General features: G+C 59.0%; 13 protein-coding genes across 13 annotated transcripts; 6 read left to right on the top strand and 7 right to left on the bottom strand.

Annotated features, from left to right (window-relative positions):
• Window positions 1-78: 78 nt before the first annotated feature.
• FA10DRAFT_265073 (Pre-mRNA-splicing factor CLF1) lies at window positions 79-2,610 on the bottom strand. The gene has a single exon (XM_025520913.1). The coding sequence runs from the start codon at window positions 2,570-2,572 to the stop codon at window positions 230-232; it is 2,343 nt and encodes a 780-aa protein (XP_025378400.1). The 5' UTR covers window positions 2,573-2,610; the 3' UTR covers window positions 79-229.
• A 120-nt stretch (window positions 2,611-2,730) lies between these two features.
• On the top strand, window positions 2,731-4,817 carry FA10DRAFT_278075 (hypothetical protein). The gene is made up of 7 exons (XM_025523427.1): window positions 2,731-2,819; window positions 2,881-2,976; window positions 3,047-3,355; window positions 3,417-3,549; window positions 3,681-3,891; window positions 3,948-4,443; window positions 4,509-4,817. The coding sequence occupies exons 1-7, from the start codon at window positions 2,805-2,807 to the stop codon at window positions 4,716-4,718; spliced, it is 1,470 nt and encodes a 489-aa protein (XP_025378399.1). The 5' UTR covers window positions 2,731-2,804; the 3' UTR covers window positions 4,719-4,817.
• Window positions 4,818-5,376: 559 nt separating this feature from the next.
• FA10DRAFT_265071 (hypothetical protein) lies at window positions 5,377-7,918 on the top strand. The gene is made up of 3 exons (XM_025520912.1): window positions 5,377-5,927; window positions 6,006-6,298; window positions 6,362-7,918. The coding sequence occupies exons 1-3, from the start codon at window positions 5,726-5,728 to the stop codon at window positions 7,646-7,648; spliced, it is 1,782 nt and encodes a 593-aa protein (XP_025378398.1). The 5' UTR covers window positions 5,377-5,725; the 3' UTR covers window positions 7,649-7,918.
• Window positions 7,919-8,406: 488 nt separating this feature from the next.
• Window positions 8,407-9,281, top strand: FA10DRAFT_265070 (PEBP-like protein). Its single transcript, XM_025520911.1, has one exon. The coding sequence runs from the start codon at window positions 8,476-8,478 to the stop codon at window positions 9,124-9,126; it is 651 nt and encodes a 216-aa protein (XP_025378397.1). The 5' UTR covers window positions 8,407-8,475; the 3' UTR covers window positions 9,127-9,281.
• FA10DRAFT_265069 (hypothetical protein) lies at window positions 9,242-10,602 on the bottom strand. Its single transcript, XM_025520910.1, has 3 exons — window positions 10,014-10,602; window positions 9,842-9,935; window positions 9,242-9,768 (listed from the first exon to the last, which is right to left on the bottom strand). Exons 1-3 carry the CDS (start codon window positions 10,582-10,584, stop codon window positions 9,309-9,311), a joined length of 1,125 nt encoding a protein of 374 aa, XP_025378396.1. The 5' UTR covers window positions 10,585-10,602; the 3' UTR covers window positions 9,242-9,308.
• Window positions 10,603-10,762: 160 nt separating this feature from the next.
• Window positions 10,763-11,097, top strand: FA10DRAFT_284140 (hypothetical protein; the record flags this gene model as incomplete). The annotated part of the gene is made up of 2 exons (XM_025523894.1): window positions 10,763-10,938; window positions 11,022-11,097. 2 exons carry the CDS (start codon window positions 10,763-10,765, stop codon window positions 11,095-11,097), a joined length of 252 nt encoding a protein of 83 aa, XP_025378395.1.
• On the bottom strand, window positions 10,995-12,028 carry FA10DRAFT_61601 (hypothetical protein). Its single transcript, XM_025525607.1, has 3 exons — window positions 11,890-12,028; window positions 11,559-11,821; window positions 10,995-11,496 (listed from the first exon to the last, which is right to left on the bottom strand). The coding sequence occupies exons 1-3, from the start codon at window positions 12,016-12,018 to the stop codon at window positions 11,190-11,192; spliced, it is 699 nt and encodes a 232-aa protein (XP_025378394.1). The 5' UTR covers window positions 12,019-12,028; the 3' UTR covers window positions 10,995-11,189.
• Window positions 12,029-12,363: 335 nt separating this feature from the next.
• On the bottom strand, window positions 12,364-12,992 carry FA10DRAFT_265065 (hypothetical protein). Its single transcript, XM_025520909.1, has 3 exons — window positions 12,715-12,992; window positions 12,611-12,636; window positions 12,364-12,546 (listed from the first exon to the last, which is right to left on the bottom strand). Exons 1-3 carry the CDS (start codon window positions 12,908-12,910, stop codon window positions 12,472-12,474), a joined length of 297 nt encoding a protein of 98 aa, XP_025378393.1. The 5' UTR covers window positions 12,911-12,992; the 3' UTR covers window positions 12,364-12,471.
• A 116-nt stretch (window positions 12,993-13,108) lies between these two features.
• Window positions 13,109-15,322, top strand: FA10DRAFT_265064 (hypothetical protein). Its single transcript, XM_025520908.1, has one exon. It carries the CDS (start codon window positions 13,172-13,174, stop codon window positions 15,242-15,244), a length of 2,073 nt encoding a protein of 690 aa, XP_025378392.1. The 5' UTR covers window positions 13,109-13,171; the 3' UTR covers window positions 15,245-15,322.
• On the bottom strand, window positions 15,243-16,864 carry FA10DRAFT_265063 (hypothetical protein). Its single transcript, XM_025520907.1, has 2 exons — window positions 16,209-16,864; window positions 15,243-16,156 (listed from the first exon to the last, which is right to left on the bottom strand). Exons 1-2 carry the CDS (start codon window positions 16,634-16,636, stop codon window positions 15,364-15,366), a joined length of 1,221 nt encoding a protein of 406 aa, XP_025378391.1. The 5' UTR covers window positions 16,637-16,864; the 3' UTR covers window positions 15,243-15,363.
• Window positions 16,865-16,962: 98 nt separating this feature from the next.
• Window positions 16,963-19,974, top strand: FA10DRAFT_265062 (hypothetical protein). Its single transcript, XM_025520906.1, has 2 exons — window positions 16,963-18,607; window positions 18,671-19,974. Exons 1-2 carry the CDS (start codon window positions 17,247-17,249, stop codon window positions 19,887-19,889), a joined length of 2,580 nt encoding a protein of 859 aa, XP_025378390.1. The 5' UTR covers window positions 16,963-17,246; the 3' UTR covers window positions 19,890-19,974.
• Window positions 19,975-19,980: 6 nt separating this feature from the next.
• On the bottom strand, window positions 19,981-22,755 carry FA10DRAFT_249372 (long-chain fatty alcohol dehydrogenase). The gene is made up of 2 exons (XM_025519533.1): window positions 22,391-22,755; window positions 19,981-22,310 (listed from the first exon to the last, which is right to left on the bottom strand). Exons 1-2 carry the CDS (start codon window positions 22,439-22,441, stop codon window positions 20,106-20,108), a joined length of 2,256 nt encoding a protein of 751 aa, XP_025378389.1. The 5' UTR covers window positions 22,442-22,755; the 3' UTR covers window positions 19,981-20,105.
• Window positions 22,756-23,032: 277 nt separating this feature from the next.
• Window positions 23,033-24,474, bottom strand: FA10DRAFT_265060 (GroES-like protein). Its single transcript, XM_025520905.1, has 4 exons — window positions 24,291-24,474; window positions 23,841-24,205; window positions 23,674-23,768; window positions 23,033-23,601 (listed from the first exon to the last, which is right to left on the bottom strand). The coding sequence occupies exons 1-4, from the start codon at window positions 24,411-24,413 to the stop codon at window positions 23,105-23,107; spliced, it is 1,080 nt and encodes a 359-aa protein (XP_025378388.1). The 5' UTR covers window positions 24,414-24,474; the 3' UTR covers window positions 23,033-23,104.
• Between the last annotated feature and the right edge of the window lie 280 nt (window positions 24,475-24,754).

Here is a 24,754-nt window from a genome sequence, read left to right as displayed (position 1 = left end):
ACGCTCTCTCCCCACCCTCATTGAAGGATTGGGCCATATATTTCGAAGCAGAAGCACTCAAGATGCAATTGTCAATTTGAGCCCTGTCATCATGCATCATCCTTTCGGATCAGCTTCCTTCAAGCCCGTGGTAATTTTTATCCTCACGGGGTCTCTGTTTCTGCAGGGTGAGATCTGTTCGTTGCTTGGTGTGAATACTGTACAAGTAGGGAGGTAGGGAGGGAACGGCCTAGTCTTCGTCTTCCTCATCGACTCGCATCTTTTCGTCGTTTTCCTCATCGGACCCGCCAGCATCGTCTGAGTCTTGAGCATCCGGCGAATTTGACTCTGTAGCGGCGGCAGCGGCGGCCTCCTGCTGCTGTTTTTGTCTCCAAGCATGGGCGGCCTGCAAGAAGGCAAACGACGGCTTTCCCTTGTTCTCGTCGTCGTCCGGGAAGAGCATGTCGTAGTACTCCTCTGCCGCTTCGCCATACTCGTCTGTCCGTCTCTTCTTGACGACTCTCGGCATCTTGCTCTGCACCGCTTTGAAGCGCTCGCTTTCCTCTTCGCCAACCTCGCCCGACTCGAGCTCCACACGTGTTCGGCCGTGCTCGCGCTCAAATGCCTTCCACGCCTCGAGAAGGACGACACGCTCCTCTTTGAGCCCACGCATCTTAAGGTCCTGGTATCCGCGCTCAAAGATCTTGCGTGTCTGCTTGCAGGCTTCCTCGCGCCTCTCGAGCCTAACCTCAACCTCCTCTGGGCTAAGCTCCTTCTTTGGCGGGTTCTCTTCTGCTCCCTCCTCTTCCTCTTCCTCCTCCTCTTCTTCATCATCCTCATCCTCCTCTTCGGCAATGGCAGCGCCGATCTGGGCTAGTGCATATGAGATCCAGACCTTGACGTGACCCGTCCTCGCCAACAATCGCTCATACAGGTTTGTCACCCTTTCCCAGTCTCTCTCTTCGAATTCGAAGTCGATATATGCCTTCCACAGCACTTCGGGCATGTCCAATCCTGGCGCAGATTGCCTAGTCGCCAGATCGAAGATGCCCCGGGCTCGTTCCGTGTCGAAGAGGTTGCGTTCGAGCTCGGCGAAGCGGATCCAGGTCCTGGCATTCGTCGGGTCCCATTCCAGGGCACGCTCGTAGATCTTGCGCGCTCGATCAAACTCTTTGAGGGAGAGCTCCAGGTCGACGTAGCCCCGGAAGAGACGCTCCTTTGAGGCCATACCAATACCCGTACCAAGGATCTTGCGCGCAGCGTTGAGGTCCAAACGGCGTACCTCAAAGTGAGCGTAGTTCAGCCAGAGCTTGGCAAAAGTAAACACCTTGTGCGGTACGAGGGAGATGGCCGCCTTGTATACTTCGCGCGCTCGATCGTAATCCTGGACGTCAATCTCTTCGAAGAGGGCGTAGGAAAGCCAGAGGAAGATGTATCGTCGCCAATGACGCTTCTCTTGGCTCGGTGGCACGTTTGCGACGGCTCGCTCGTATGTGTCGCGCACTCTCGATCGCGCTGTGGTCGCTTCCTTGGAGTCGGGTGCGGCACCAGATGCTATGAGCGACCGATATGCGTCCTCTTCAAGACGGGTATAGTCGAACCAAGTATCATAATTGCTCTTTGCACCTTCGCTGCTGGCCAACTCCTCTTCATATTGGATCCTTCGCTTTCCCAAGACAGTATCCTCGACGCCCTGCCTCGTTCCGAATTGCTTCTCGAAGCGTGTGTAGCTCGAGTAGATGCCCACCGACTTTGTCCTAGGAAGCCTCTCGAGTGCGTACTTGTAGATCACCCTGGCCCGGTCGTATTCGCGAGCCCTCGTCTCCATTTTGGCAAATGCAGTGTAAACTGTTTGAGCCTTTTCCATGCGGTCTTCGTCGTCGCCAAAGAATTCTAGCGCCATCGTGAAGACCTCTCGAGCCCGATCGACAGCCCCCCGCTCCTCTTCAAACTTGGACCACTTGATCCACTGCTTCGGCTCCGGATGGCACGTCACACATCGCTGCCAGATCTCGCTTGCTCGTTCAAGCTCGCTGTAGCGCACTTCGAGGCCGATGTAGGCCGCCCAGGCCTTCTCATCAGGCTCCCAGCTCATCCATCTCTCAAACACCTGCCGGGCACCACCGACGTTGCCCAGAAGCTCCTCGAGGTGGACATACTTGTACCAGAGCTGGTCTAATCTCGGGAGCACCGAGACGGCACGATCCAGGAGGTTCCTTGCGTGCTGGATGTTACGCGCCTTGAGCTCCGTCTCGACGTACCTGAGCCACAGGCGCATATCGTGAGGGTCCACGTCGAGCGCCCTCTCGTATACGCTCCGACTTCTCGCCATCTCGCCTTGGCTTGCCTCCCAGACAGCGTACTTGATCCATGCTGAGATGTTGATCCTTGTTCGCCGGATCTGCTCCTCGAATTCTGTCCGCTTCCGACCCCGGTACTCTTCTAGCTCCTCCAGGTCCTCGACCTTTTGGGTCGTTGCGCGAAAAGGAGCATCCTGGCGCTCTTGTGCTTCGCGCAGCAGCTGTTCCGCAGAGATCTGCACCGGCGCCGGGGCGCGGTTCTTGATCCGCGGTGCGCGGGCATCGCCGGACATGGTGAGATCTGTGCGCTGAGGAGGTGGACAGGGCCAAGGTGAGTGATGCGAAATGGTCGAAGAAAGAGGGCCGTCTCCCGAAACACGTGAATTTGTCTCGGCCGATGCGGCGCGTCCTCCAGAAAAATATCAGGGTACGCCCAAATCGCAAGCTTCCACCGACGGCCAATCGAGCCGCAACGAGGTCAAGGTGGCTCAATATACGGGAGCTCAAGACCAGATTTCTGCCGATATGCCGGAGCTTGAGGTGAGTGACGACGGCGCAGCAAAGATCGGAACCATTGTTGACGCCAATTTCTTTGACGCAGGACTTCGGAAGGCTTCTCGAGGATACGATCGCAGCCAACAAGCTGTCTTCGTCAAAGGTGACGAAGGTCCGTGACGAGGCTGTGTCGTGTATGCATGTGAGTTTCTCGTCAATCGCCAGTCGTCAGCTGGCCACACGGCTCACAAGCTTGCTACCAATTGATATAGGAGTCCAAGGGGCTGGCGCAGGCGATCCTCGATGCAAATCTTCGAGCGTCCCACAAAACAAAATTGTCGGCTCTGTACCTTCTCGATGCCGTAGCTCGTCACGCTCAAGACATTGCCAGGAAAGGGGCAAAAGGCGCTAGTGCAGAGGGGATTGATGTCAGCAATGTCAAGCCTCCACGGGGAAGCCAGGCGACAGCGGGTACTTGGGAAGCCGCAAGAGACGCGGCAAAGATGTTTTTGAAAGCTCTTGGTGATGTTGTCGAGAGAATCGCGGTCGACGCCGTGCAATCGGTGCCTAGCGAGCAAAGGGTGAGCAAAGGGCTATACTACAAGGGCGATTTCATAGAGCTAATCTCAGCATTGGACACAGGAAAAGGCGCTCAAGGTCGTCGACATTTGGATCAAAGCAGATACATTTGACGTCCATATGCTTCGAGACATCAAGGCGACGGTGAAAAGGCGACAAGAAGCGGGAAGCAGGCCACAAGAAGATCACAGTGAAGGTATGCATACAGTCTGTAATGGAGCATCTTCCCGTAGAAGCCTTCAAATTCTATCTGCCTTGTGTTGCACGAGACTCAAACTTGGTTCTCTTTGCCCCTCCTCGACACACCTCTCTGTCTGATTATTGCAGTCAACTCGATGCCAAGCCCGTACGGAATGATGGTCATGGAGGACAGGGAGGGAGGGGGCGAAAATGCCAATGGCAGCACAGCCAACGCGCCCCCAGGCCTACCGTCAAATGTTCTCGCACTCCTCGGTGGCGCTAGCAAGAAGCCTGCTGGGGGCTCGCCCTCGTCTGCACATCAGAGCGCCGCTGCAGTCGCCGCTGCTTCTGCGTCCTCGTGAGTCTATTATCACACTCAAAGCTCACCTGTTGCTGACCTTGCGAACAAATCAGATCGACTCCTTCTTTCGACCCCAAACAGCTTGCGATGCTGCAACAATTAGCTGGTCAGACGCCTCCGTCAACCTCAGCCGCCCCAGCGCCCCGGCAGCCGGGACCACCACCAACACTCCCCGGGCGACCTCCTGTACGACCTCCGGCTATAGCGGGTCCTTCGACCGAAAGTTATCGACGATCACCACCTTCTCAAATGTATAGTAATCCACCTCCTGCGCGACGAGAAGGCCAATGGCAACGAGCAGACAGTGGTCAAGCGCAGAGGAGAAGCATGTCTCCGAGGCGAGGTCCGAATCAGGGTGCAGGGTTTGAAGAGCAGGAAACAAATGAAAGTGTGAGCGGTAATCGATGGGGAGAGAGGCAACAACAACAACAGCAACGGCCGGCGCCAGTCACAACGGCAGACTTGAGCCAATTTGACCCTACAACGTTCGACCCGACTGATGCGAAAGCCTGGACAACATTTGCGCAGATGTGGAACAATACATACGGTGTGAGTTGATCAATTCACGAGGGTTTGCACGATAGGCGCTTAGCTCACCCGTCCACCTACTCTAGTACATGCCGTCAAATCAAGAGCTGCTGATGTGGATGATGATGTCCGGCATGCAGATGGGCGGTATGATGGGATCAGGGCCAGGATCAGGGGCGCCTGCGTCGTCGTACGATGGCTCAAGCTTCGACGCGGGCTTCCAGCACCAACAAAGCCACAACCAGAAGCACAACCAAGGGTACGGCGAGCAAGGGCAAAGCTACGGGCAGTGGTGATGCTGCCTCGCTCCATGCGCTTCTCACAGCTATTGCCGATCAGTCATTGTCTATTAATATTCATGCGATTACGCCGCCGGACTGAAACCAATTGCAAAGAGACTGATGGCCGGCGTTCAGACCCTTTTGAGCCAAGGCACGCGCAGGGCTCATTTCTGATGATGGCTGTGGCAGCAGCGGCCATTGGCCGCATACATCGGCACCCCCTAGTTTTGGTCCACCTCGTGAGGTAGGTTTCAATTTTCATTTCGAGAACGCCGCCGCACGCCTGGAAAGCCTCCAAACTTTCGAAACCACAAGAATTCTGCGAAGAATCTTTCCGACCAGAAAATCATTTCATTGTTTAGCCCAAGCTCGTTATTTAGAACAGACCCGGCGCGCGCTACTACTCATGCCCCTCCGGCAACGAAGCGCACCAGCTCAAAAGGGTATTTCCAAATTCGCTAAGCAAGGATCGCAAATAACAGTACCAATTTACAACGAACCAGGCTTGGTATATTGACTCCTGGGCAATTTTGAATGCCAAACCGCTCCCTTGCCTTGTTGCCTGCCGTGCCCGAGCCTGACTGGATCATCATTTGTATTTCTGTTATTGTTGTTATTGTGACCGCAAGGTCGGTTGGCGCCCGCTTGCTCCCTCTCATCGCTATCACCACCACTCTCATTTCTCTTTTTCCCCCTCACCCGCTTCACCATCTTTCAACGCTCACTCTCTTGTCACCTCTTCACGGTCGACCCGGAAAAGGACGACAGTCATTCTACACGGCTTACAGCACTCTCTTTTGTTTCTCAACCAACTAAAGCAAAGCGGACGAGAGGAAACCAACTTTCTCCTCTACGTGACCCCCTTGCGCCCTTCTCTCATCCATTCTCTTTCCACTCGATCGAGGTTGGAACGGTTACAACGGTAAAGCCTCTGGCTAGGTGATATCGCTTTTGAGAAACAGGGTAAAAGAAAGAAAAGGTCAAGGTCAGGAGCAAGACTTTTAAAACACAGAATAGCAAAGATGATGCACGACAACAACGGCGGGAGCGTCATGGGCATGATGAGGCGAATGGAGCGTCACCGTCGAAGTGATACCGCGGCCGAAATCAGAAATGTAGTGGAGCGGAGCCAGGGCGAGGCGGAAGGCATTTGGAAACGCGTCGAGGAGACGGTGCCATCGATGGGAAAGCGCCTGTTCGGAGGACTTGACGGCGGTGATGACGGTATGTCCTCCTCTGATAATGGCGGCACGGGAAGGAGCAGCTTGGGTGACTCTGGCTCCGATGGTTTTTCTGGAACAGATGGCACCGGTGACGACGGAAGTGGAGACGACAGCACGAGCTCGACAAGGGGAACCGGAGGCTCTCGGTCGGGAGCCGAAAGGGCCAGCTCCTCCGATGACACTGCTGCTACCTCGACACCCGGACGACCTGGCGGTTTCACTAGCTATGACGACGACACGTCGACAAAGTCTTCGTCGTCGAAGTCTTCTGATCTCTTCGGCTTCCTCACCTCTAGCAGCTCGAGCACCCGCACGTCTACTACGCCTACTTCCACGTCGACGTCGTCCACCCCTACCCGGACGCACTCCACGGTGAGTGTTCATTGTCTCCAAATAATTTCCCATCGGTGACACCCTGACCATGTCTTGTCACAGTCCTCGTTCTCGACGCCCTCTGCATCGTCAACATCGACATCTATCATGAGCAACCCTGCGACCGCGACGTCGATCGCACTCGTGACGTCGTCGCCCACGAGCAACAGTGACGCGGTCACGGCCACGCCCAAGAGCGATGGTCCCGGTGCGGGTCCCATCATCGGTATCGTCGCCGGTTCTCTGGCAGGTGTCGTTGTCATCGTTGCCCTCGTTGGCTTCCTTGTGAAGAAGTACAACAAGAAGTCGGACCCGTACGAGGACAACCCCTTCGACCGAGGCGACTTCCGAAGACAAAGCGCAATGCTTCCGGACACTTTTGATAGCGACGAAGGTCACCACACCATGTCGGAGCACAATCACATGCCTGCGTCGTACAGCACGGACCCTGACATGATGTCTAACGCTGGCTACGCCACCGCTGGTGCAGCCGGAGCCGGCGCTGGCGCTGCAGGCTTGGCCGCCGCCTCGTCGTTCTCATCGCACAACGACAGCGGTCGTCCGCGTCCCCCCACGGTTTTCGAACGGCACATGAACGCTCCTGCAGCCCAATTCAGCGAGGCGCCGCCAGTGCCTCAAGTCGGTGCCATCTTCCAACCCACGCACTCGTCCGCTCCCTCGCTTCCTCCCATGGTCTTTGGCGGCTCGGACCCTTACAGCATCGCCGGTGTCGGACGCCAGTACCACGACGGCAATGTTGCCAACCCTTATGCTCATCTCGATCGCCAACAGTCGTTTACTACCGCTTCGCCCCAGCAGATGCCTGCTCGGCCCTTCGACAACCAGCAGCAGCACCTGAACCGCAACGGCAGCCTTGAAAGCCAAGGATCTTACGGTCAACAGCAGCAACAGCACCAGCACCAGCAGAACTTCTACGATGAGTCTATGGGCCATGGCTTCGACACGGCTGGACGACCGAGCACGGCCGAGGGACGCAGTGGCACGCCCGACATTCCCAACATGCAGCAGACCTATGCACTTGGCGACGCCAATGAGAACCTTGACCACCACCATCAGCAGCTTGATGACGGTCTCGAGCGCAGCGGAAGCGGCTCTTTGGGTCGTGACGAGGGCTACACCAGCCCCACGGTTCGCAACTCGGTCGGTGACCCATTCCAGAACGCCGTCGAGCACAACAGCCCGCCGCAGCAACCGCTCCAGGTCAGGAACCTGCTGCCGAACCCTCACCAGCAGCTCCAGCAGCACCTTGCCGGAGGTTCTGGCCGTCCCATTAGCACGGCCAGCAGCCAGCCGGCCGACGATGAAGCCGCGTACGGCGGTGTCTGGTAAAATCACAACTCTCAGTCCTTCTGAACTGGTTTCAGTAGGCGAGACACAAAGTCACGCCCCTCCTCTCTGGTCATAAGGTCAACGGTCCTCAGCACTCAACAAATCCTCCCGCCTCCTCCGACTCTTTCTGTCTTCCTTTTCACTTGTTTGCACATACGGAGAGAGATGTCCGGCATCTTCAGTCGCCCCTCTCCCTCTTTCTCTCGTATCTTACTCGCTCTGTCTTACAGAACATACACCTTCCTCTCTCTGTCTTCTATATTTCCTCCGAACACTCACTCACACTCTCTTTTCTCCATCTCTCTTCCTTGTCCTCGCCTCTTTGGGAGGGCAGAAAAAGGAAGATGAGCGCGCTGCCTATAAATTCTCTGGAAAAATCAGATGGACGCTTTCATTCTATTGCTTGCTTGTGTCTGCTGTGTGATCTGCCCAGCCATTTGGCCCAATTGTACGGTGAACTTTCGAGCAGGAATGTCATCCAGTACGACGACTTGGACCACACACACACACACACACAATTGTCAAGTCTCTGCCCCTTCATTATTTTTGGCGTGGAACGTAGGACGTGTTCTGTCTGCTTGACCCCACTCTGCTTGGTTTGCTTTGAGGGTAGATTACGGGACGGAAGAATACAAGTCGGGAGAAGCGTTCATTTTGACTTTCCCGGTACCGATTCCTTTGCGCTGAAATGGGAGCATGAATACAAGCTCGCCAGAGTTCAGGCGGCTGCTCCGATCCTATTCGGAGCTCATGCATGAGAGAAGGATGATCCCTTGAGACCAGAGTGGCATTTCCTGTCCTTTTTTCTTCTACCTCTTCAGCCCACCATGAGACTGTCAACAATACTCGCTGCTATTGTGACCTTTACGTCTGTGCAAGCCTCGCCCGTCGAGCGCCGTGCACCACAAACCGGCGACTGCATCACACCGACCTCCTCGGCGCTTCAGAAGGAGCGTACAGTCTTGCTTGCTTCGAAGCTGATCCCAGATATCTACGATGACTTTGAGCCATCCACGACGGTCGCAGTCTATTACCACGGTGACTTCGTGCCATATAACGCCTCGCAGGGCGCACTGGACACATTGACGGCACCTTCCGTCTACTTTCCAAAGCCCACCCGCGATGGCGACGACACGACATACACGCTCATCATGAATGACCCCGATGCGCTCGGCGATGCCCTGGGCCCCTCGTTCCTGCACTGGATCCGGCGCGGGCTGAAACCGTCATGTGACACGCCAGCCACAGACGGAGGCCAGGATGTCCGCGTCTACATCCCGCCGACGCCGCCGCCGCTGTTGCCGCCCACGGCACACCGGTATGCGCTCACGATCCTGCGAGAACCAAAGGGAGGTTACGCGCCCGACGTGCTCGAGAACCTGCTCAAATCGGCCTCCTTTGATCTGAGGGCATACCAACAGGAGACAGGTGCCAAGGTCATTGGTTCGACCTACTTCTTGGGCAGCTTTACCGCCTAGATGTCAGTCCTTGCTCCTGTTTCTTGCAAGCAGGGGCCTTTCTCTCCGCCGCAGTAATGCGCAACAGAATGGCTCGTCAGTGATGTGTCTGTCTGCAGTGGCGAGTCTCTGAAGGTTCAAGGCATTGCAGTAAGAGTGCGCAAATGGTAAAAGTACAAATGTGTATGGTGACTTTGGAGCAGCTAGTATTGCTGCTTGTGATAGAAGCCGCCTCCTCCGCCGCCGCCCCTTTCCCTCCCACCTGATCCCCTCTCGACGCCGCCCCGATTGCCCGGCTTGTTCGGGTTGGGGCAGGCGTTGGCAAAGTGACCCCGATCGCCGCACTTGAAGCACGTTACTTCGCTCAAGTCCCTCTTGCCTCCGCCGGCACCCCCGGCGGCTCCCATCGTTGAACGGTTGCCCATCGGCCGCTCGCCCCGAGGGACACTGTACGGGTCCCCTCCGACCTGGGTAGCGTCGCCTTCGTTGTTGAAGCGCGGTTGTCTGAAATTGTTGCGCATTGGTCCTCCTCCGTACTCTCGCTGCTGATCTCCCCGGTCGCCACGATCCCTCGGCCCGAAGGCCTCCTCGGCCGTCAAGGGCTTGTGCGTCTGCACGGGCGAGCTCGATCGAGACTGCGCAGAGGGCGGGTTCGTCTTTGGGCTAGTTTCATCAATCGTTCACGGGTCAGCACCTTGTTTGTAGTACTACTCTGCCAGGGCTTCTGCATACTCACTGGCCGAGCCGACAATCGGGTCCCTTGGGGCAGAAGCCAGCAATGTAGAGCGGGCACGCCGTTCTCCGCACATGCTTCTTCTCGCATTTCGGGCCTGTGTACCGATACAAGCTCCCCCAGTCAGCTGTCTCTTCTTAAAGGTTCTCTTTCTCAAACACAAGCGCAACCTCACCTTTTGGACAGAAGCCTCTGCGGTACTCTTCGCACTCTCGAATCTTGGCCCTGGGATCGACGTGCAGGTACAGGCACTCGTCGCCCGAGTTGCAGAAGCCAAAGGTGGCAAAGAATCTGCATTCTGGCATACGTCGGAGGTCGTACTCGTGCAGGTAGTCGCACGAGTCGCCCTTTTTGCACAGGCCGCGGAGCCAGTGCTTGCAGACGGTGCGCTTGCCCGGGTCGCGTAGGGGCACGGCGCTGAAGTTGAGCGAGGAGGGTGCGTCGTGCCGAAAGGGGCAGCGGCGCCCGAGCGGACAGTCTGGTACGGGTGGTCCACCATTGTCGTTGTTGCTCGAAGACAGGGAGGAGAGATGAGCGAGGTGGCGTGGGCAAAGCTGAGCATCCGAGGATAGCTTAATAGCGTGGAAGTTGGATGCGACGATTGCCGACGACGACGATGAGGCCAGAAATGACTCGGCGGGGATGGTGTTGTGGTGGAAGTCGCCGTAGATGGCCTGGGCTGCGCGCGTGGTGGCGGGCGCCATAGCCAGCGAGGCCGCCAGTGGCGTCACAGCCGTCGTCGTCATGAGTGGTCGTTCCTCGTTGTCCTCGGTCAGAAGGACGCGACCAGCCCTTGTACTCTTATGAAAACGTCGACTTTCGGCCGATGGTACGTACCTCAGAAGGCGCGCGCTTTATTTCTCCACTACTACCGTCCCTCACTCCTCTCAGCAGCAAAGGAAGAAGTCAACCACCACGGCGAGCATGGGACGAGATCTGGACCCGCAAGGTGCGCAGCCCGAGGACTTTGTCAAGGTCATGGGCGGCAAGACACCGTCAAAGTATACCGACCCGTGCCAGAAGGCGGCCAAGCTGAGCATGCGCTGCCTCGAGGACAACCACTACGATCGCTCAAAGTGCACTGAGGCCTTTACCAACTAGTGAGTAAGCTCGCCCGTTACGTCGGGCTTGGTACCCAGCTCGGCGGGCCAGATGAGCTGATCTGTAGAGGTATTGAGAACAGCCGGAAGTGCAAGGAGCTCTGGATCGCACAAAGGCGAAGCGATCGGACGAGCGGGAGACCGGACGCATTCGATTGACAAACTCGCTCTAATTCACAACTACATGAGACCCGTGGCTCCCACATGTACCAATAACCTCCCACCGTATCACTTTTCGGCAGACGCTACCTCTACCAAATCAACGGGACGAGCCTCCAGCGCTGGCGGACGTGCTCCTCCCACTGCCTTCCGAAGCGCTCCTTCATCATGGCCTCCTCGTCTGAGATCCTGAGAGAGAGATTGCGAATGTGCGACAAGGGCATGAGGGCCTGGAACACAATCCAGATCGTCGTCGCGTATGGTGGAAGACGGCTAAAGGCCTCAACGAGGAGCGGGTTGAAGCTGCCGAGGACGGCCGTCGCTGTGCCGAGAGCGTTGAGGAAGAAGAAGGTGTAGGAGGGGTGCACGAGGTAGCGATAGGGCCCCGCCTGGACGATCCTGTCGTCGTGGCCGTGCTGTCTTTAGGAATTGCTCACAATTTCCACGAGGGGACGACTCACCTGTGGTCCTTCTGGATTGATAGGTTGAATGTGAAGAAGTGCTGCAGGGTCCTGTAGCACCACATGCGACCCATGGCTCCGCTGATGGCCACGAGGTTGAAGAGCAGCGCAGGCCAAAGGCTGGACTTGGTAGCTTCGGCTGATCGCTTGAAGAGGAACACGGCCTGGCCAAAGCCGAGGCAGACGCAAACCTGCTTGAAGAAAGGCCATCGGTTGACACGTATGAGAGTGTCGAAGGCGCTTTTCTCCCTGAAGAGGCGGTCCTAGAACCCACATTTCTCGTGCGTCAACGTCATTGCTCCAGACTGGGCTTGCATGGATGAGCACGCACCTGCTTGGCGTGCCGCTTGGCTTCTTCGCTCGTCTTGGGGTTGGGGTCCGTCGAGCTGACATACATGGACATGCCGGCAAAGCAGCCCGTTAGAGCGGTGAAGATGAGCAGAGGATCAGTGGGCAGCATGCTGATGGGTTGGGGGGGGGGGGGGGACAGCTCGCAGATGGAAATGGTTAAGGTAGGCTGGCTCTTATATGGAAGGCAAGGGCGGCGGTGGCGCCGCTTTCTCCATTGCTCTAGTTGGACCGAGATAGGCTGAGAGATTACTAAGGGAAAGAGGGGTGAGCGGCGCCTCTCCTCTCGTTGCCCCGCTGTGGAGATTTCGGAGCAGGCGTGTCCCTGAAAACACAGGCAGCATGACCGCCCGCCCCACTCGTCTCTCGCTTGAGCTCACTCCGCGGCAAAAAAAACCTCATTTCCCCGACCAGAGATCGGTGCGCCAATCAGGAGCACCGGCAGCGAGTTCAGGTCAGTGCCCAGATGATTTGATTGGTGGTTGCGTCGTCACTCTGGATTCTCGAGAGGGTACAGACAGAGTCTTTTGATTTATTCGTTCAGTTCATCCAGGTTTGCGCTACGCTAGCTGGGGATCCGCTCGCAGGTGATGTGTGTCTTTGCCGGATCTTGTGGCAGCTGGCAGAAGAAGCTGAGCCTCTGTTGGACATGTCCGGTCAGAAGTCAAATTGCGATGATGGGGAAAGGAGAATGGGCCGCTCACCTGCATCGTCGCAAAAAGCTCCTTGGCTGCCGAAAACAAGCGTCGCCATCCTCATCAGTCAGCTCAAGAATACTTTTCGGCCAGAACAGCCGAGCCTCACACACCTTCGAGGGCAATGTCGACGCAGTCCATCTGCTTGCCGGGCACGTCTGGATGCATACACAACCGCGACCGCTTGCTGCCCCGCTCGCCATCAAAGGAAAACTTTGTGCCGGGCGTCTGTGCGCGCACAAACTCAATGACGCTCTTGTTGGCTGGGTCGTCGAGCTTGGGGATCAAATTTGATGACGAGGCCGACATTGCTGCAAAGGGAGAAGGCACTCAACAGCGTGTGTGTGTGGGTAGGGCCTGTCTCCTCTTCGTGTGTGTGTATGTATGTGCGCTGCTGTTGCCGCGTCGTTGGAGACGAAGGTTTGACAAAGCTCATTTTTTTGGTTTTCTCCGGACCCCTCCACTGGAGGGCCGCGCACGTCCAGAAGTGCATTACACACACAGTCAGCCCATTTACTGCTTATCTAGCTAAGCTTAAGAACGGCAGGCCACGACGACAACAACAGGACGATGTGGCTGCTGGACGTGCTCGTCACTTTGACAGTCGTCCTCGTCGCCGTCTTGTGCTTCGCTCCACCGCTCTGGCCAGCGTCGGACACGGGGATAGCAGCGGCGGCGCGCGCATACATCCTGCCCTCGCTCATTCACCACGCCCGCATTCTCCCACGCGATGCTGCGCACGCCTTTCGCTATCCGACACTCCACCTCGCCGTCCGCCTTGATGAGCTTGAGAGCGGGGTGCTCGACTGTTCGCTGTCGAGATGGACTCCTTTCCTCGCCGTCTTTGCGTGGAAAGGCCCAGGGTCAGACGGGAGAAGAGCAATGACGGCGATGCACCCAGACGGATACGGCCGGCGAGCGTTTCCCGAGGTCGACGATGTGCAGCAGCAGGCGCGTATCGGAGGCTCCATCTACCGCAAGCTCATCTATGAGCTGCAGACACGCGGCTTTCTCTCCTCTGCTTCCTTGCAGAGCCCAGGAGAAGAAGAAGAGAAGGTCGGGCACGTCTGGGCCGTGACGATGCCGTCCCTGCTCGGCATGGGCGGCTTCAACCCCTTGACAGTCTACTACGTCCACCGTCCCCACGTCAGCGACGCACAGCTGCGCGGTCCGCTCTGGCTTGCCGTGCTCGAGGTGCACAACACCTTTTCCGAGCGGCACATCTACGTCTGCGAGGTGGGCCAGCATGAGGACGAAGAGGGAAGAAAGGGATACGACTACGCCTGGACATTCCCACGGGCCTTTCATGTCAGCCCCTTTAACGATCGTGCGGGCTACTATCGACTGCTGCTGCGGAATCTCTGGGCGAGCGCTGAGTCCACGGTACCGACGCTCGATGTCAAGCTGTTGCTGCTCGTCGAAGATGAGGAGGAAGAAGAGGCGGCCGTCACCGACGGCGACGACACCCCGCTCAGCAGCTCTTCCTATGACCTTGTCGAGGATGAGGTCACAGTGAAGACGACGACAACGGCAATAAAGAAGGTGAAGAAGCTGCAAAAGAAGCTCATGGCCTCGCTCGCCAGTGCAGCGACGGACGCAGGAGACGGCTCTGGCGCACATACTTCGACGCTGCGGCCTACCAGACGGCCTGTACCCCTGACGAGCGCCAACATGCTCCTTGCGCTGGCGTACCAGCCATTTGACCTCGTGCTGCCCACGATGCGCATCATGGTCGAGGCGGCCAAGCTGCACTGGCGCAAGAGGCTGCCTGTCTATATGCGTCCAGAGCCAGAAGACGGCGGCGCCCTGCGAAGAACAGGTGGCTCAGACTCAGGCATCGGCTGGCCTCTGGACAGCAACCCTATCGAGGTCGATCGACGTCCAGCTGCCGAGGACAAAATAGAGGAGGAGAGTGCAGCAACGAGGCCGCGCCGGTCCGGCACCACGCTCTGGGCTGAGCAAGGCTGGATGGAGGCCGCAGCCCGCAGCCGGATCCTCGACTACGCCAAGTGGAAAACGGCGCAGTCGGGCTTCGTCCTGCGCATCCTCACAAAAGACCCCGAGACGCCCAATACCGTCGTGGAAGACGGCGAGGTGTCAACTCTTCCTGCAGGCATTGCCTCTCTTCCTCTTGAAGACGAGAAAAAGAGGGATGGGAAGCGAGTGCTGACGATCTATTCAATCTCGCCGGCCTTCTTTACGGATCTGGGCCTATACAGGAGCGCCGACCTGGCCTTTCTCTTTGGCGCGAGGGCAGCAAGGAGGTGGGGCGTGAGCGACGCAGACGACTACCGTGCCTTCTTCTCGAGCGGCTTCTCTCCCGCTACGGATGGGCAGAAGGCGACACTGGCGAACCGGCTCACGGCGTGGATCCGCGAGATCCACCTTCGATGGTGTCTTTGGCTCTCTGGAAACACGGGCGAGGTGCTGCGGCGGTCTTTGGATGAGCAGCAGGGAGTTATCGACGATGTCGTGCCACCGACGTGGGCATTCGTGGCTGCCCTGCTCGTGGCGCATTTCAGCCTCCGCGCGCTCGTCACCTTTTCGAACCTGCTCCATGTCCGCTACGTCCGGCAGCCCTGGGCCGAGGTCCAGGAAGGCCTCAACATCTTGCGTGACGACGACATGAAGCAGAAGAGGTAGCGCATCGTATTTTAGATTGCTAAATTGTACTGTACATACCCACCCTCGCTTCTGGAATGAGCAGGATCTCGCACTTGGTCTTTGTCTATAATACAGCTATGTGATGATGGTGATGATGGTCATTCACCGTCGAGATCGTCATCGTCGAGCCCGTTGCTCCTTGACATTTCGAGGGCCAGCTGAAGTTGCTCCTCCTCCGTCATGTTCTCCAGCACATCAAAGTCGTCGCGTGCGTCTTCTTCGTCGCCGCGTGTCTCTGCACTTTCAGTCGGTACGCCTGCCTCTGCTGCCGTGTCCTCGCTGGGGCCCATGGCGCCGACCTCTGCTGCCACGCCTGCCCTGTCCCTGTTCCTCGAGGTGGTGGTGGTGGAAGCAACCTCGTCGGGATTGCCAAAGAAGCCCTTGCTGCGCGCGAGCGTGCCCCGACGCTCCTTCCAGGACCTCGTCTCGCCGATCCGAAAGGGCTGGTGGAACGCATCGGTGAGCCGGCGGACTTTCGTGGGCCCAAAGCCGTTGCACATGGCGAGCTCCTCTGCGTCTGCGCGGGCGATGCGCTTCAGGGAGCCAAAGTTGGAGGCGAGCGTGACGACGTCGGTCTTGTTGACGCCGCGCACGCTCGTCAGGGCGCTCGAGAGGTGCGAGAGGTAGTCGTTTGCGACGCGCTGCCGGATCAGGTCTGGCGGCCGGTGCTCGAGGGCCTTGTACGTCTCGAGGTACCGGCCGGCCTCGGCGCTGGACCAGGCGACGATGAGGGTGAGATTGTTGACGAGGGCGACTTTGGTCAGCTCCTTGAGCGCCGCCTGGTGCTGGTCCACGTCACAGAGGACGAGGAGCAGGCGGAGGGTGAACATGTTGGCGAGCTTCTGTATGCGCGTGTGGACGTATTCGGGGTGAAGGCGGTGGTATCGAAGGCTGCTCCCAAATGTCAGCGCTTCCTGGGAAAAGAACGAGCCTGGACACACACCTGAGAAAGAGCGCGCAGCTCGAGACGCCGACCTGGTAGTCGGGGACGATGTCGGCATACTCCCAGCCGACATTCTTGATGCCTTGGAGGACGGGGTTGCCCCTCTGGCAGGAGTTGACGAGGATCGAGGAGCCCGAGCCCTGGCCAGTGACGATCCGCGGCACCACTTGCGGTCTCTGTCCCGGTGGTCCTCCTGCCGCACTTGCTGGTGCTCCTGCTGCTGCAGCTGCTCCGTTGCTGCCTCCTTGCCCTGGGCCCCGCGCAACCGCCTGACGGCCGCCGTCGAGGACGACGCGTGGCACATTGGATGCATCCTTGTTCGTCGGTCTCAGCTGCTGCACCCTGGGCCGGCTCGAGCCAGGTGCAGACGCAGGAGCAGCCGCACCCCCGCTGCTGCCATTGCTCGCCCCACTGCCACCCTCTGACATTTGCTCGTGAGTGCACGAAGCCGAACGTGGGCTGGCCCGACTGCAGCTTCTATATTCAGAAGCTGCTTGTGTGTGTGTGTGTGGCTTGCCTGCCGAAGCCTCGTCGAATCTGGTCCGGGGTGTGTGGGCGGGCGATTAATGAATCTCACAAAGGGGGCGGCAGGGCTCGCTAGCTGTGCCGAAAGAGATGCTGAGTTTAATCTCAGGCAATTCAGAACAGATGTTCTGGAGACGGGTGGCACGAGCGCCGGTGCTTCATCTGCCTCGGCACCTTTAATTTTTCTTCTCTCATTTTTTGGTCCTCGTTTTCTGGCATTAGCCCGAGCATTAGCCCGAGACCCGGCGAATTGACAGGTTGTAGTATAGCCCCGGCGCGGCGAAGATTATCAGGCAGGGCGCGTCTCGCAATCAGCAAACCCTCTGCCCTCGCCCTCATAAGAGGCTTTCTCGAGCCCAACCCTCAGCCCTCACCCTTGTGCCACTGCTGCACACCCAACCTGCCGGCATGGCCTGACGAGCAACTCTCCAAACCCTCCCTCACAATCCGCTCGATCGCTCCTTGGAAACTCCTCACCACCAAGACTGTTGGAGGAGAGAAGAGCGCGCAAAGATGGGGTCGAAGCGTCCGATGCAGAATCTGATCCTCGAGATCCTCAACGCCCAGCCGTCGCTGAGAGACTCGAAGACGTACCTCAATTACTTTGGCCCCCGTGTCGCGTCTGGATCAAAGCAGCCACGCTCGTCGCCGCCTCCCTTTCACTTGCAGTCGAATGCACCCCCACCCCACCAGCACCTCGCCCATCCGGGTCCCCCTCCCCCGCCGCCGAGGCCGTTTGGACCACCGTCGACGCAGCAGCAGGACCAGGACCGGTTCCGGCAAGAGCTGCTCCAGCCCAGAGCCGAACAGCAGCAGCAGCAACAGCAACAGCCGCACACCAATGCAGACTCGCACCAGTTTGCCCAGCCCGACATCGCCGTCCGAGCGACGACGGCGGCGATGCATGAGCTTGCGCCGCCTGCCTCGCGCTCCGAGGCGCAAGTCGCAACTGGCCCCGAGGCTGCACTCGCCGAGTCGCTCTCAACGCCACCGATACAGCAGCACACGGCCCTCGTCAAGATCCAAGGTCCCTTCACCGAGCGCCAGCTCGAGAGCATCGCAGAGGGCATGGTCTACCTCAAGCGCCTCGGCCTCGTCTCGGTCATTGTCATTGATTCCGAGGACGTCGCCTGGCGGGGCGCTACATCGCACTTTGACCCCGACACGGGTGCGCGCGTCGACGCAGAGGCCAACGAGGCCGAACAGGAGCGCAAGGGTCTGGCTCCTTGGCTCGCGACGGCATCACCGTCCCCTCCTTCGTCCTCCTCCTCCTCCTCTTCCACCCCGTCAAGAACAGACTCGAGGGTTGGTGTTGGAAAAGGCATCAAGACGAGCAAGGCGAGGAGCGAAGAGGCGTTGCGGAAGCGCATGCTCTCCGAGGTCCATCGGCTCTCGGAGCTTCTCATCGAAAAGGGCGCACCGGCGAGGCCCTATTCGCATCCCATCCTGCGCATCGACGCTGCCTCTGTCAAGACCTCGATGCAGGCCCACCCACCGGATCTACCTGGCAAGATCAAGGCTCACCCTCTCTATTCGTGGGCCGAGAGAATGTCGTCGCTGAAGAAAGGCAGGAGCGGCAAAGTGCAACAACAGGGCGAGGACGACGACGATGCGACGCCTATCCCACGCTCGCCCCTCGTCAGCGACGATGGCCTGTCCTCGATGCGATCCGCCCTCGCACACGACATGATCCCCGTCATTGCACCGCTCGCCCTCTTTGAGGAGCCAGAGGCAGGCGGCGCACCGAGGACTACGTGCGTGCCTGCCGACGACGTCGTCGTTGCTCTTGCCCGCGAGATGGCGGCAAAGGCAAAGCAGGACGATGCCACGAGCGCAGCCAGCGTCGACATGATGCCTCTCCGGCTGATGGTCATGTGAGATGATGATGTCCCTCCTTTCCCTTTCCTGACAAGTCGCTCATAACTCTTTCTTTTTAGCAACCGAGAGGGAGGCATCCCGTCGCACGCCCGTGGCGGCAACCCGCACCTGAGCATCAATCTTGCTTCCGAATACTCGCACCTGACGAACTCATTCATCTGGAACCGCACCCACCCAACAGCCCTTAGCAACCTGGCCATGGTCCGGGATTGCCTGGCATACATGCCCCCAACGTCTTCGGGCGTCGTCGTCTCTCACCGCTCCCCGCGGTCCCTGATCGCGAACCTCATCACCAACAAGGCCGCCCACAGCCCCAGTCTGCCGCACCGGCTCGTGGCGGGGAGAAAGGACGTGCGGCACACGCCCACCATCATCCGTCCCGGTCTCGACATTGTCGTCATGTACGACTGGTCCAAGGTCGACAAGGACAAGCTCGCGCGCCTGCTCGAGGCCTCGTTCAGGCGCAAGCTTGACCGCGACGCCTACTTTGCGCGGCTCGAGCGCAAGTGTGAGTTTGTCATTGTCACGGGCGACTACGAGGGCGCGGCCATTGTGACGCGCGAGTATGCGCCGGGCGAGGTCGAGGGCGAGACAGAGGCGATTGCCTACCTCGACAAGTTTGCCGTCCTGCCCTCGCTGCAGGGCTCGGGCGCCGTCGACTTTCTGTGGGGCGCCCTGCGCGATGAAGTGAGCGGACTGGGCCTTCTGGATGCGCTCAACGACAACGGCGGCAAGGGCGGCTTTGGCCGTGGGAGAGACCTCGTCTGGAAGAGCCGCAGCGACAACCCAGTTAATCGGTGGTACTACGAGCGGTCCAATGGCTTTGTTCGCATCGACACGGACGCCGTCGCGGGCAAGAAGAAGCCTGCGCCCGCAGCTGAGGCCGGGGCGGAGGGCGACGCCGAGGCTTGGGAGCCTAAGTGGAGCATGTTCTGGTGCGACGCTGAGGAGCGCATCGCGAGCATGGGCGGCGAGCGGCGCCTGGGCGCAGAGGCCTCGTTTGAAGACGTCTGGGACGAGTCGGCGTCGAGCTTCAAGCTGACGCAGGATGCTTCCTCGCCCTTTGCCAGCGAGGAGGAGGAGGATGGACGCAGACGCGGGCCGATGCAGGGGCAGGATGGACAGATGACTGAGTTTGGACGCGCACTCAGGGAGCTGGACCCGCGGCCGGGCGGAGGCACCAGTCTCAAGCTCCTGCCTGTCGTTCATCCCGACGAGGAAGGCAGGCTGGACCGATGGGCCAGGTGCATGGCCACAATTCCATCCGCCTGGTTGTAGTCGGACCTCATATGCTAGGGATATAGATGCGCATCAGTCATTTCACCAATATAGATGGAATTCAAATCAGACAATCAGCACAGAGAGAAGCAGGAGATCTGGGCAGAGACAGCATGACATTGCAGGACTTGACATGACAGCACATGCGAGAGGAGAGGTACTACTAAGAGAGAAGAGAGGCTGGGCAGGACGGGAAAAGCAAAAGAGGTTCACACTCTAGATGCGCGACTCCCTCATGTTCGGGCCAGTCAGGTTCTCTGGCCGCTCGACGCCGAGGTCCTTTGCAATGTTCCTCGCGACGCCCCGGGCCGTCGCCATTGTCGTGATCATGGGGTTGACGCCGCTGGCCTCTGGCAAGCAGCTCGCATCGGCGACATACAGGTTCTTGGCGCCCCACACCCGTCCCTCGGGATCGAGGGCCGACGTCTTTGGGCTGCTTCCCATCCGGCAGGAGCCCATCTGGTGTGCGCTTCCCGTCGTGCACCAGTTGGGCGCGACGCCGGCCTTTTCGATGCCCTTTCGCCAGGCCCGGTAGCCGTCTTCGTTGAGGCTGCGTGGGAGCGCCTCGACGGGCGTCGCCGTCGACGGCAGCGTCGTGCTCTCGGGCAGCACCTTGCCGCCCACGTCCGGGTGGCCGCCGGCAGACGTGAGGGCAGGCTTGTAGGGCGCCATGCCGACCTGGCACGTCGAGATCTGGGATGCGCCCGCCATCATGTGGATCTCCGTGGCGCGGAGGACGCCCTGGAGGAGCGACTGCTGGTCGTGCTTGCTGATGCTGTAGTCCATCCGTGCCTTGCCCTCGTTGTCGATGAAGACGCGGCCACCGTCGCGGTCCCTGCAGATGACAATGATGGTAAACGAGTGGCTGTAGCGGAGCATGGCGGCCTTGTGCGCCGTCGAGTCTTCGTAGTTGGAAAAGGCGGCGTGGATGGAGGGAGACGAAGCAATGACTTCGATCTTGCATCCCCAACCCTCGGCATCGACGAGCTCGGCGGCATTGGACACCATCGTGAGCAGGCTGCCCTCCCACGGGTTGATGGGGAAATCGTAGAAGCCAACGACGGTCGTGGTGGGGTGCAGGTGCAGGTGCTGGCCAATCTGCTTGTTGTACTTGAGCTCGGGCGATCGGAGCAGCACGGCGGGCGTCTGGATCGAGCCGGCCGAGGACACGACGGCCTTGTTGGCACGGATCGTCACCTTTCGTCCATCGATGGTGGCAAGGGCACCAATGGCCTTGCGTCCAGACTTGTCAAAGAGAACACGGTCGATGTTGCAGTTGAGAACGAAGCCGGCATTGCCCGTCTCGGCTGCATCGCGGAGCCAGGTGACGGTGCCGCCCTGCTTGTGGCCACTGACACAGCCGAGCTGGCACTTGCCACAGTAGTGGACGTGGCCGCCCGAGTTCTGCGGCACCGCCTCGACGGGCTGGCCGGCTCGCTGGGCGCCCAGGGCCAGGAGCGAGTTGGCGATGTTGTGCTTGATGGCGTGCGTGGAGCAGCCCATGCGGCCGCAGACGGCGTTGAGGTCGTCGCTGAAGGCAGGGCCCCTGAAGTAAGGCAGGCCGTGCTTGGTGGCCCAAGCCTCGCGGGCGTAATGACGAGGCTTGAGCGACGCAGACCAGTTGACCGTGGTGCCTCCTCCAAACGTGGAGCCGGCAAGCACGTTTACGCTCCCGTTCTCGACGGGCATCAGGCCCTCTGCCTCATACATCTCGGGGTAGCCTTGGTCCTCTCGTCCCGTCACGTCGGCGGGGCGCATGTAAGTGCCCTTTTCAGCAATGAGGCAGCGCAGCCCCCGCTCCGTCAGATACTTTGCTACGACACCGCCACCGGCGCCCGAGCCAATGATGAGGACATCGGTGTCGAGCTCGACGTCGACACCGGGAGACGTCGCTGCGATCTTGTCGTTTTCAAACACGTACGGGTAGTGGGGTTCCTCCTTCTCCGCTTGGACCTTTTCCTTCCAGTCGCTGGCCTGGCCATCGCTGTATCCGACTGCCTCCCAAGCCGTCTGGTGGAAGCGGTAAAAGACGATGAGGGACAAGCCCTTGAAGCCGGCAGCTGCCTTCTGGAGCAGAGCGAGGGGCGAGGCGGCCCAGCCCTTGAGGATCGCGGCACGCGTGGGCGTGTCGAGCGCCTGGAAGGGGCCCAAGCGGCCAGTGAGGGCCAGGCAGCCGGGCCGGGTGGCGAGTGCGCTCAGCGTCAGGTTGATCTGCCACAGCGTCGAGGCCGAGAGCGAGACGCGGGCCTGGTGCGCGAACCGGTCGAGGAGGTACGGGTAGTCTTTGAATCCGTCGGCGGCAAACTGGGCCACCAGCTCCCGCTGCCGGTCCGTCGCCGTGGGAGGGAGCGAAGCGACAACACGGGCAGCCTCGGGACCATCGAGGTGAGGCACAAAGGCATCAGCCACGGCCAGCATGACCTGGGCATTACATGTCGTGTGTCAGATTGGGCTTGCTTGCGGAGGACAGCTTCCGCCACGCGCCAATCGCACAAACTCACCGCCTGCTGGTTCTCGTCCCAGACGTCGCTTGCCTTGGTTGTGAAAGGCATGATGAAGAAAGAGGGAAGGGATGGCGCAGACGAAGGTCTACTTGCGGGGAGGATGAGATCGTGGGGAAGGAGAAAAGGAAAAGCAAGTGGCGGGCGATGCTGGCTCGCTTGCTCTTCCGATGTTCTCGTCAGCAAAAAGGCAAAGCGAAGTCTGCCAACTTTAGCCACTATGGGGGAAGGGAAGGATGGGGGCGTGAAAGATTAAAAAATGCACAGTGAGGAAGCAAGCGCCACGGGGACAGTCGACCAGTAGTAGTAGAGTAGTCGAGTAGCTAAGAAGCCAGATTGGGTCCCGGCCTGCGTCCTGCGGGGTTGCTTAGCCTATTTGCATTGCCTCGGCGAGAAGACCAGCGATGGCCGAGGCTGAGCTGAAAATGGCCTCTCGCCGATTTTTCTTGGGGCTCACGCGGAATACACCTGTTTCACTGTCGCTTGATGCAATATTTTTCAAGAATGAGAAAAGATTACCAAACCAGACCTGACGGTAAATGTGAGCCGCTGCTCACGCTTCAATGCCGAACCCAGGCACAGGCAGGTCGGGCAGGCAGAGGTGGAGGGAGAGAGCGGGAGAGGTTGGATCAAAATATGACATTCTCAAACATTTTAGCTAGGCGCACCGTTAAGTAGCGACAGTATCTCAGACCAACACGACTACCGAAGCGCTCAAGCAACGGGCTCCAGGTCCTGCTTGAGGACGAAGCGGTAGCGGATGTCGTTGGAGTGGACACGGGCGACGGCCTTGGCGCACTCCTTCATGTCCAGCACCTCGATCCAGGGCTTGACGTTCTTCTCGGCGGCGAGGTCAAGCATCTTGAGGGCCTCCTTCTTGCTGCCAATGTGCGATCCTTGGAGGTTGCAGCCGTTGAAGGCCAGCGTCTGGGCGCGCACCTCAAAGTGGTCCTCGGGCATGCCCACGTAGACGCACGAGCCGTAGGTCTGGAGCGTGTGCATCACCGACTTGAGGTCGACTGCGTTGGACGAAGCAGTCGAGATGATGATGTCAAACGGCGTCAGCTCGCGGCCATAGCGCGTGTGCCAGTCCTTGTCCTCGCCCGTGGCGACAAAGTGCTTGGCGCCCATCTTGAATGCATCCTCCTTCTTCTTGGGCGAGTGCGAGATGACGGTCACCTCGGCGCCCATGGCCACAGCAAAGAGCACGGCTGGAGAAAGGGAATATGTCAGCCACTTGTGGTCCGCAATCTGGCAGCTACTCCATTTGTTGCATTGCTCACCATAGTGACCAAGGCCACCGAGACCGACGACGGCAACCTTCTTGCCAGGGCCGCAGCCGTTGCGGTTGAGGGGAGCAAAGACGGTGAGGCCGCCGCTGCAAGAGGCCAGCAAAGTCAGCCAAAATGCGAATAAAGGAGAAGGACAGGAGAAAGAGCAAGATGCGCACCAGAGCATCGAGGCAGCATCCTCCGACGTGATGGCGTCGGGGATGGGGAAGACAAACTGCTGGTGAGCCCGGATGGCGGTGCTGTAGCCGCCCTGGGCGGCCTTGCCATCGGGGTAAAGGCTGTTGTAGGTGTCGACCAAGCCCTTCTTGCCATCGCCGATGCAGTAGTTCTCGTGGTCCGTCTTGCACGGGTTGCACGTGCCGCACGAACCGACCTGGGCGCCGACGCCGACGCGCTGGCCGACCTCGATACCCTTGACGTTCTTGCCGACCTTGGTGACCTTGCCCACGATCTCGTGGCCGGGAATCACAGCCGGGACGCTCAGCTCGCCCCAGCCTCCCGAGATGGTGTGCACGTCGGAGCCCTAATGGAAGGAAAGATCAATCAAGAGACAAGAGTCAGTAAGACAAGTGCTGTATGCCGTTGGTTCTTCCCGCCGGCAAACTCACGCAGACACCACAGAACTGGATGTCAACGTCGACGTCATCGTCTTCGGGCGTCTTGAGGTCAAAGTCGATGACCTTGAAGTCGGTCCACTTCTTCGTGTCGGCAATAGCGTATCCCTTGGGCATCTTAATGGCGTTCTTTCTGGTAGGAGCAAACGATAGGAAATAGTGGTGATGGTGAAGAGAGGGGAGAGTTTGCAACGATAGGCCCGAGGAAGAAAGAAGCTGCTGGGTGATTTCTTACCCCCCACCTCCATCCCCTCCTCGCTTCCTCTCTTACACTGTCGTGCGACGTTTTTCTGTTTGAATTCTCCCAATTGTATGGTTCCTCCACTCCGACGAAGTGCAAATACAAAATTCGGGCTTGCTAGTGGTTGAGTACACGTGCGTGTGCGAACTGTCACTTTCACGGCATTAATCCGTCATTCGACAGCCCGTGCTCGCACGAGCCCCGCGCGCCCGCGCTT

The sequence above is a fragment of the Acaromyces ingoldii genome (genome assembly GCF_003144295.1).
Source record: "Acaromyces ingoldii strain MCA 4198 unplaced genomic scaffold FA10scaffold_2, whole genome shotgun sequence".
Taxonomy (NCBI): Eukaryota; Fungi; Basidiomycota; class Exobasidiomycetes; order Exobasidiales; family Cryptobasidiaceae; genus Acaromyces; species Acaromyces ingoldii.
Note: the sequence above shows the minus strand (reverse complement) of the source record. Positions and strands in the feature narration are given on the sequence as shown.

Coding starts and splice junctions, on each gene's coding strand:
- FA10DRAFT_265073 (XM_025520913.1), bottom strand. CDS start 2,572: ATGTCCGGCGATGCCCGCGCACCGCGGATCAAGAACCGCGCCCCGGCG.
- FA10DRAFT_278075 (XM_025523427.1), top strand. Junction 2,977..3,046: donor AGGCTGTGTCGTGTATGCAT/GTGAGTTTCTCG, acceptor CAATTGATATAG/GAGTCCAAGGGGCTGGCGCA. Junction 3,550..3,680: donor ACAAGAAGATCACAGTGAAG/GTATGCATACAG, acceptor TGATTATTGCAG/TCAACTCGATGCCAAGCCCG.
- FA10DRAFT_265071 (XM_025520912.1), top strand. CDS start 5,726: ATGATGCACGACAACAACGGCGGGAGCGTCATGGGCATGATGAGGCGA. Junction 5,928..6,005: donor ACTTGACGGCGGTGATGACG/GTATGTCCTCCT, acceptor TTTCTGGAACAG/ATGGCACCGGTGACGACGGA. Junction 6,299..6,361: donor CTACCCGGACGCACTCCACG/GTGAGTGTTCAT, acceptor GTCTTGTCACAG/TCCTCGTTCTCGACGCCCTC.
- FA10DRAFT_265070 (XM_025520911.1), top strand. CDS start 8,476: ATGAGACTGTCAACAATACTCGCTGCTATTGTGACCTTTACGTCTGTG.
- FA10DRAFT_265069 (XM_025520910.1), bottom strand. CDS start 10,584: ATGACGACGACGGCTGTGACGCCACTGGCGGCCTCGCTGGCTATGGCG. Junction 9,936..10,013: donor CAGAGGCTTCTGTCCAAAAG/GTGAGGTTGCGC, acceptor ATCGGTACACAG/GCCCGAAATGCGAGAAGAAG. Junction 9,769..9,841: donor CCCGATTGTCGGCTCGGCCA/GTGAGTATGCAG, acceptor TGATGAAACTAG/CCCAAAGACGAACCCGCCCT.
- FA10DRAFT_61601 (XM_025525607.1), bottom strand. CDS start 12,018: ATGCTGCCCACTGATCCTCTGCTCATCTTCACCGCTCTAACGGGCTGC. Junction 11,822..11,889: donor CCAAGCGGCACGCCAAGCAG/GTGCGTGCTCAT, acceptor TGTGGGTTCTAG/GACCGCCTCTTCAGGGAGAA. Junction 11,497..11,558: donor TCAATCCAGAAGGACCACAG/GTGAGTCGTCCC, acceptor CCACGACGACAG/GATCGTCCAGGCGGGGCCCT.
- FA10DRAFT_265065 (XM_025520909.1), bottom strand. CDS start 12,910: ATGTCGGCCTCGTCATCAAATTTGATCCCCAAGCTCGACGACCCAGCC. Junction 12,637..12,714: donor CGTCGACATTGCCCTCGAAG/GTGTGTGAGGCT, acceptor TGTTTTCGGCAG/CCAAGGAGCTTTTTGCGACG. Junction 12,547..12,610: donor AGCTTTTTGCGACGATGCAG/GTGAGCGGCCCA, acceptor CATGTCCAACAG/AGGCTCAGCTTCTTCTGCCA.
- FA10DRAFT_265064 (XM_025520908.1), top strand. CDS start 13,172: ATGTGGCTGCTGGACGTGCTCGTCACTTTGACAGTCGTCCTCGTCGCC.
- FA10DRAFT_265063 (XM_025520907.1), bottom strand. CDS start 16,636: ATGTCAGAGGGTGGCAGTGGGGCGAGCAATGGCAGCAGCGGGGGTGCG. Junction 16,157..16,208: donor AGCTGCGCGCTCTTTCTCAG/GTGTGTGTCCAG, acceptor ATTTGGGAGCAG/CCTTCGATACCACCGCCTTC.
- FA10DRAFT_265062 (XM_025520906.1), top strand. CDS start 17,247: ATGGGGTCGAAGCGTCCGATGCAGAATCTGATCCTCGAGATCCTCAAC. Junction 18,608..18,670: donor CCTCTCCGGCTGATGGTCAT/GTGAGATGATGA, acceptor CTTTCTTTTTAG/CAACCGAGAGGGAGGCATCC.
- FA10DRAFT_249372 (XM_025519533.1), bottom strand. CDS start 22,441: ATGCCTTTCACAACCAAGGCAAGCGACGTCTGGGACGAGAACCAGCAG. Junction 22,311..22,390: donor GGGACGAGAACCAGCAGGCG/GTGAGTTTGTGC, acceptor TGTAATGCCCAG/GTCATGCTGGCCGTGGCTGA.
- FA10DRAFT_265060 (XM_025520905.1), bottom strand. CDS start 24,413: ATGCCCAAGGGATACGCTATTGCCGACACGAAGAAGTGGACCGACTTC. Junction 24,206..24,290: donor TCCAGTTCTGTGGTGTCTGC/GTGAGTTTGCCG, acceptor TCCTTCCATTAG/GGCTCCGACGTGCACACCAT. Junction 23,769..23,840: donor GATGCTGCCTCGATGCTCTG/GTGCGCATCTTG, acceptor GGCCTCTTGCAG/CGGCGGCCTCACCGTCTTTG.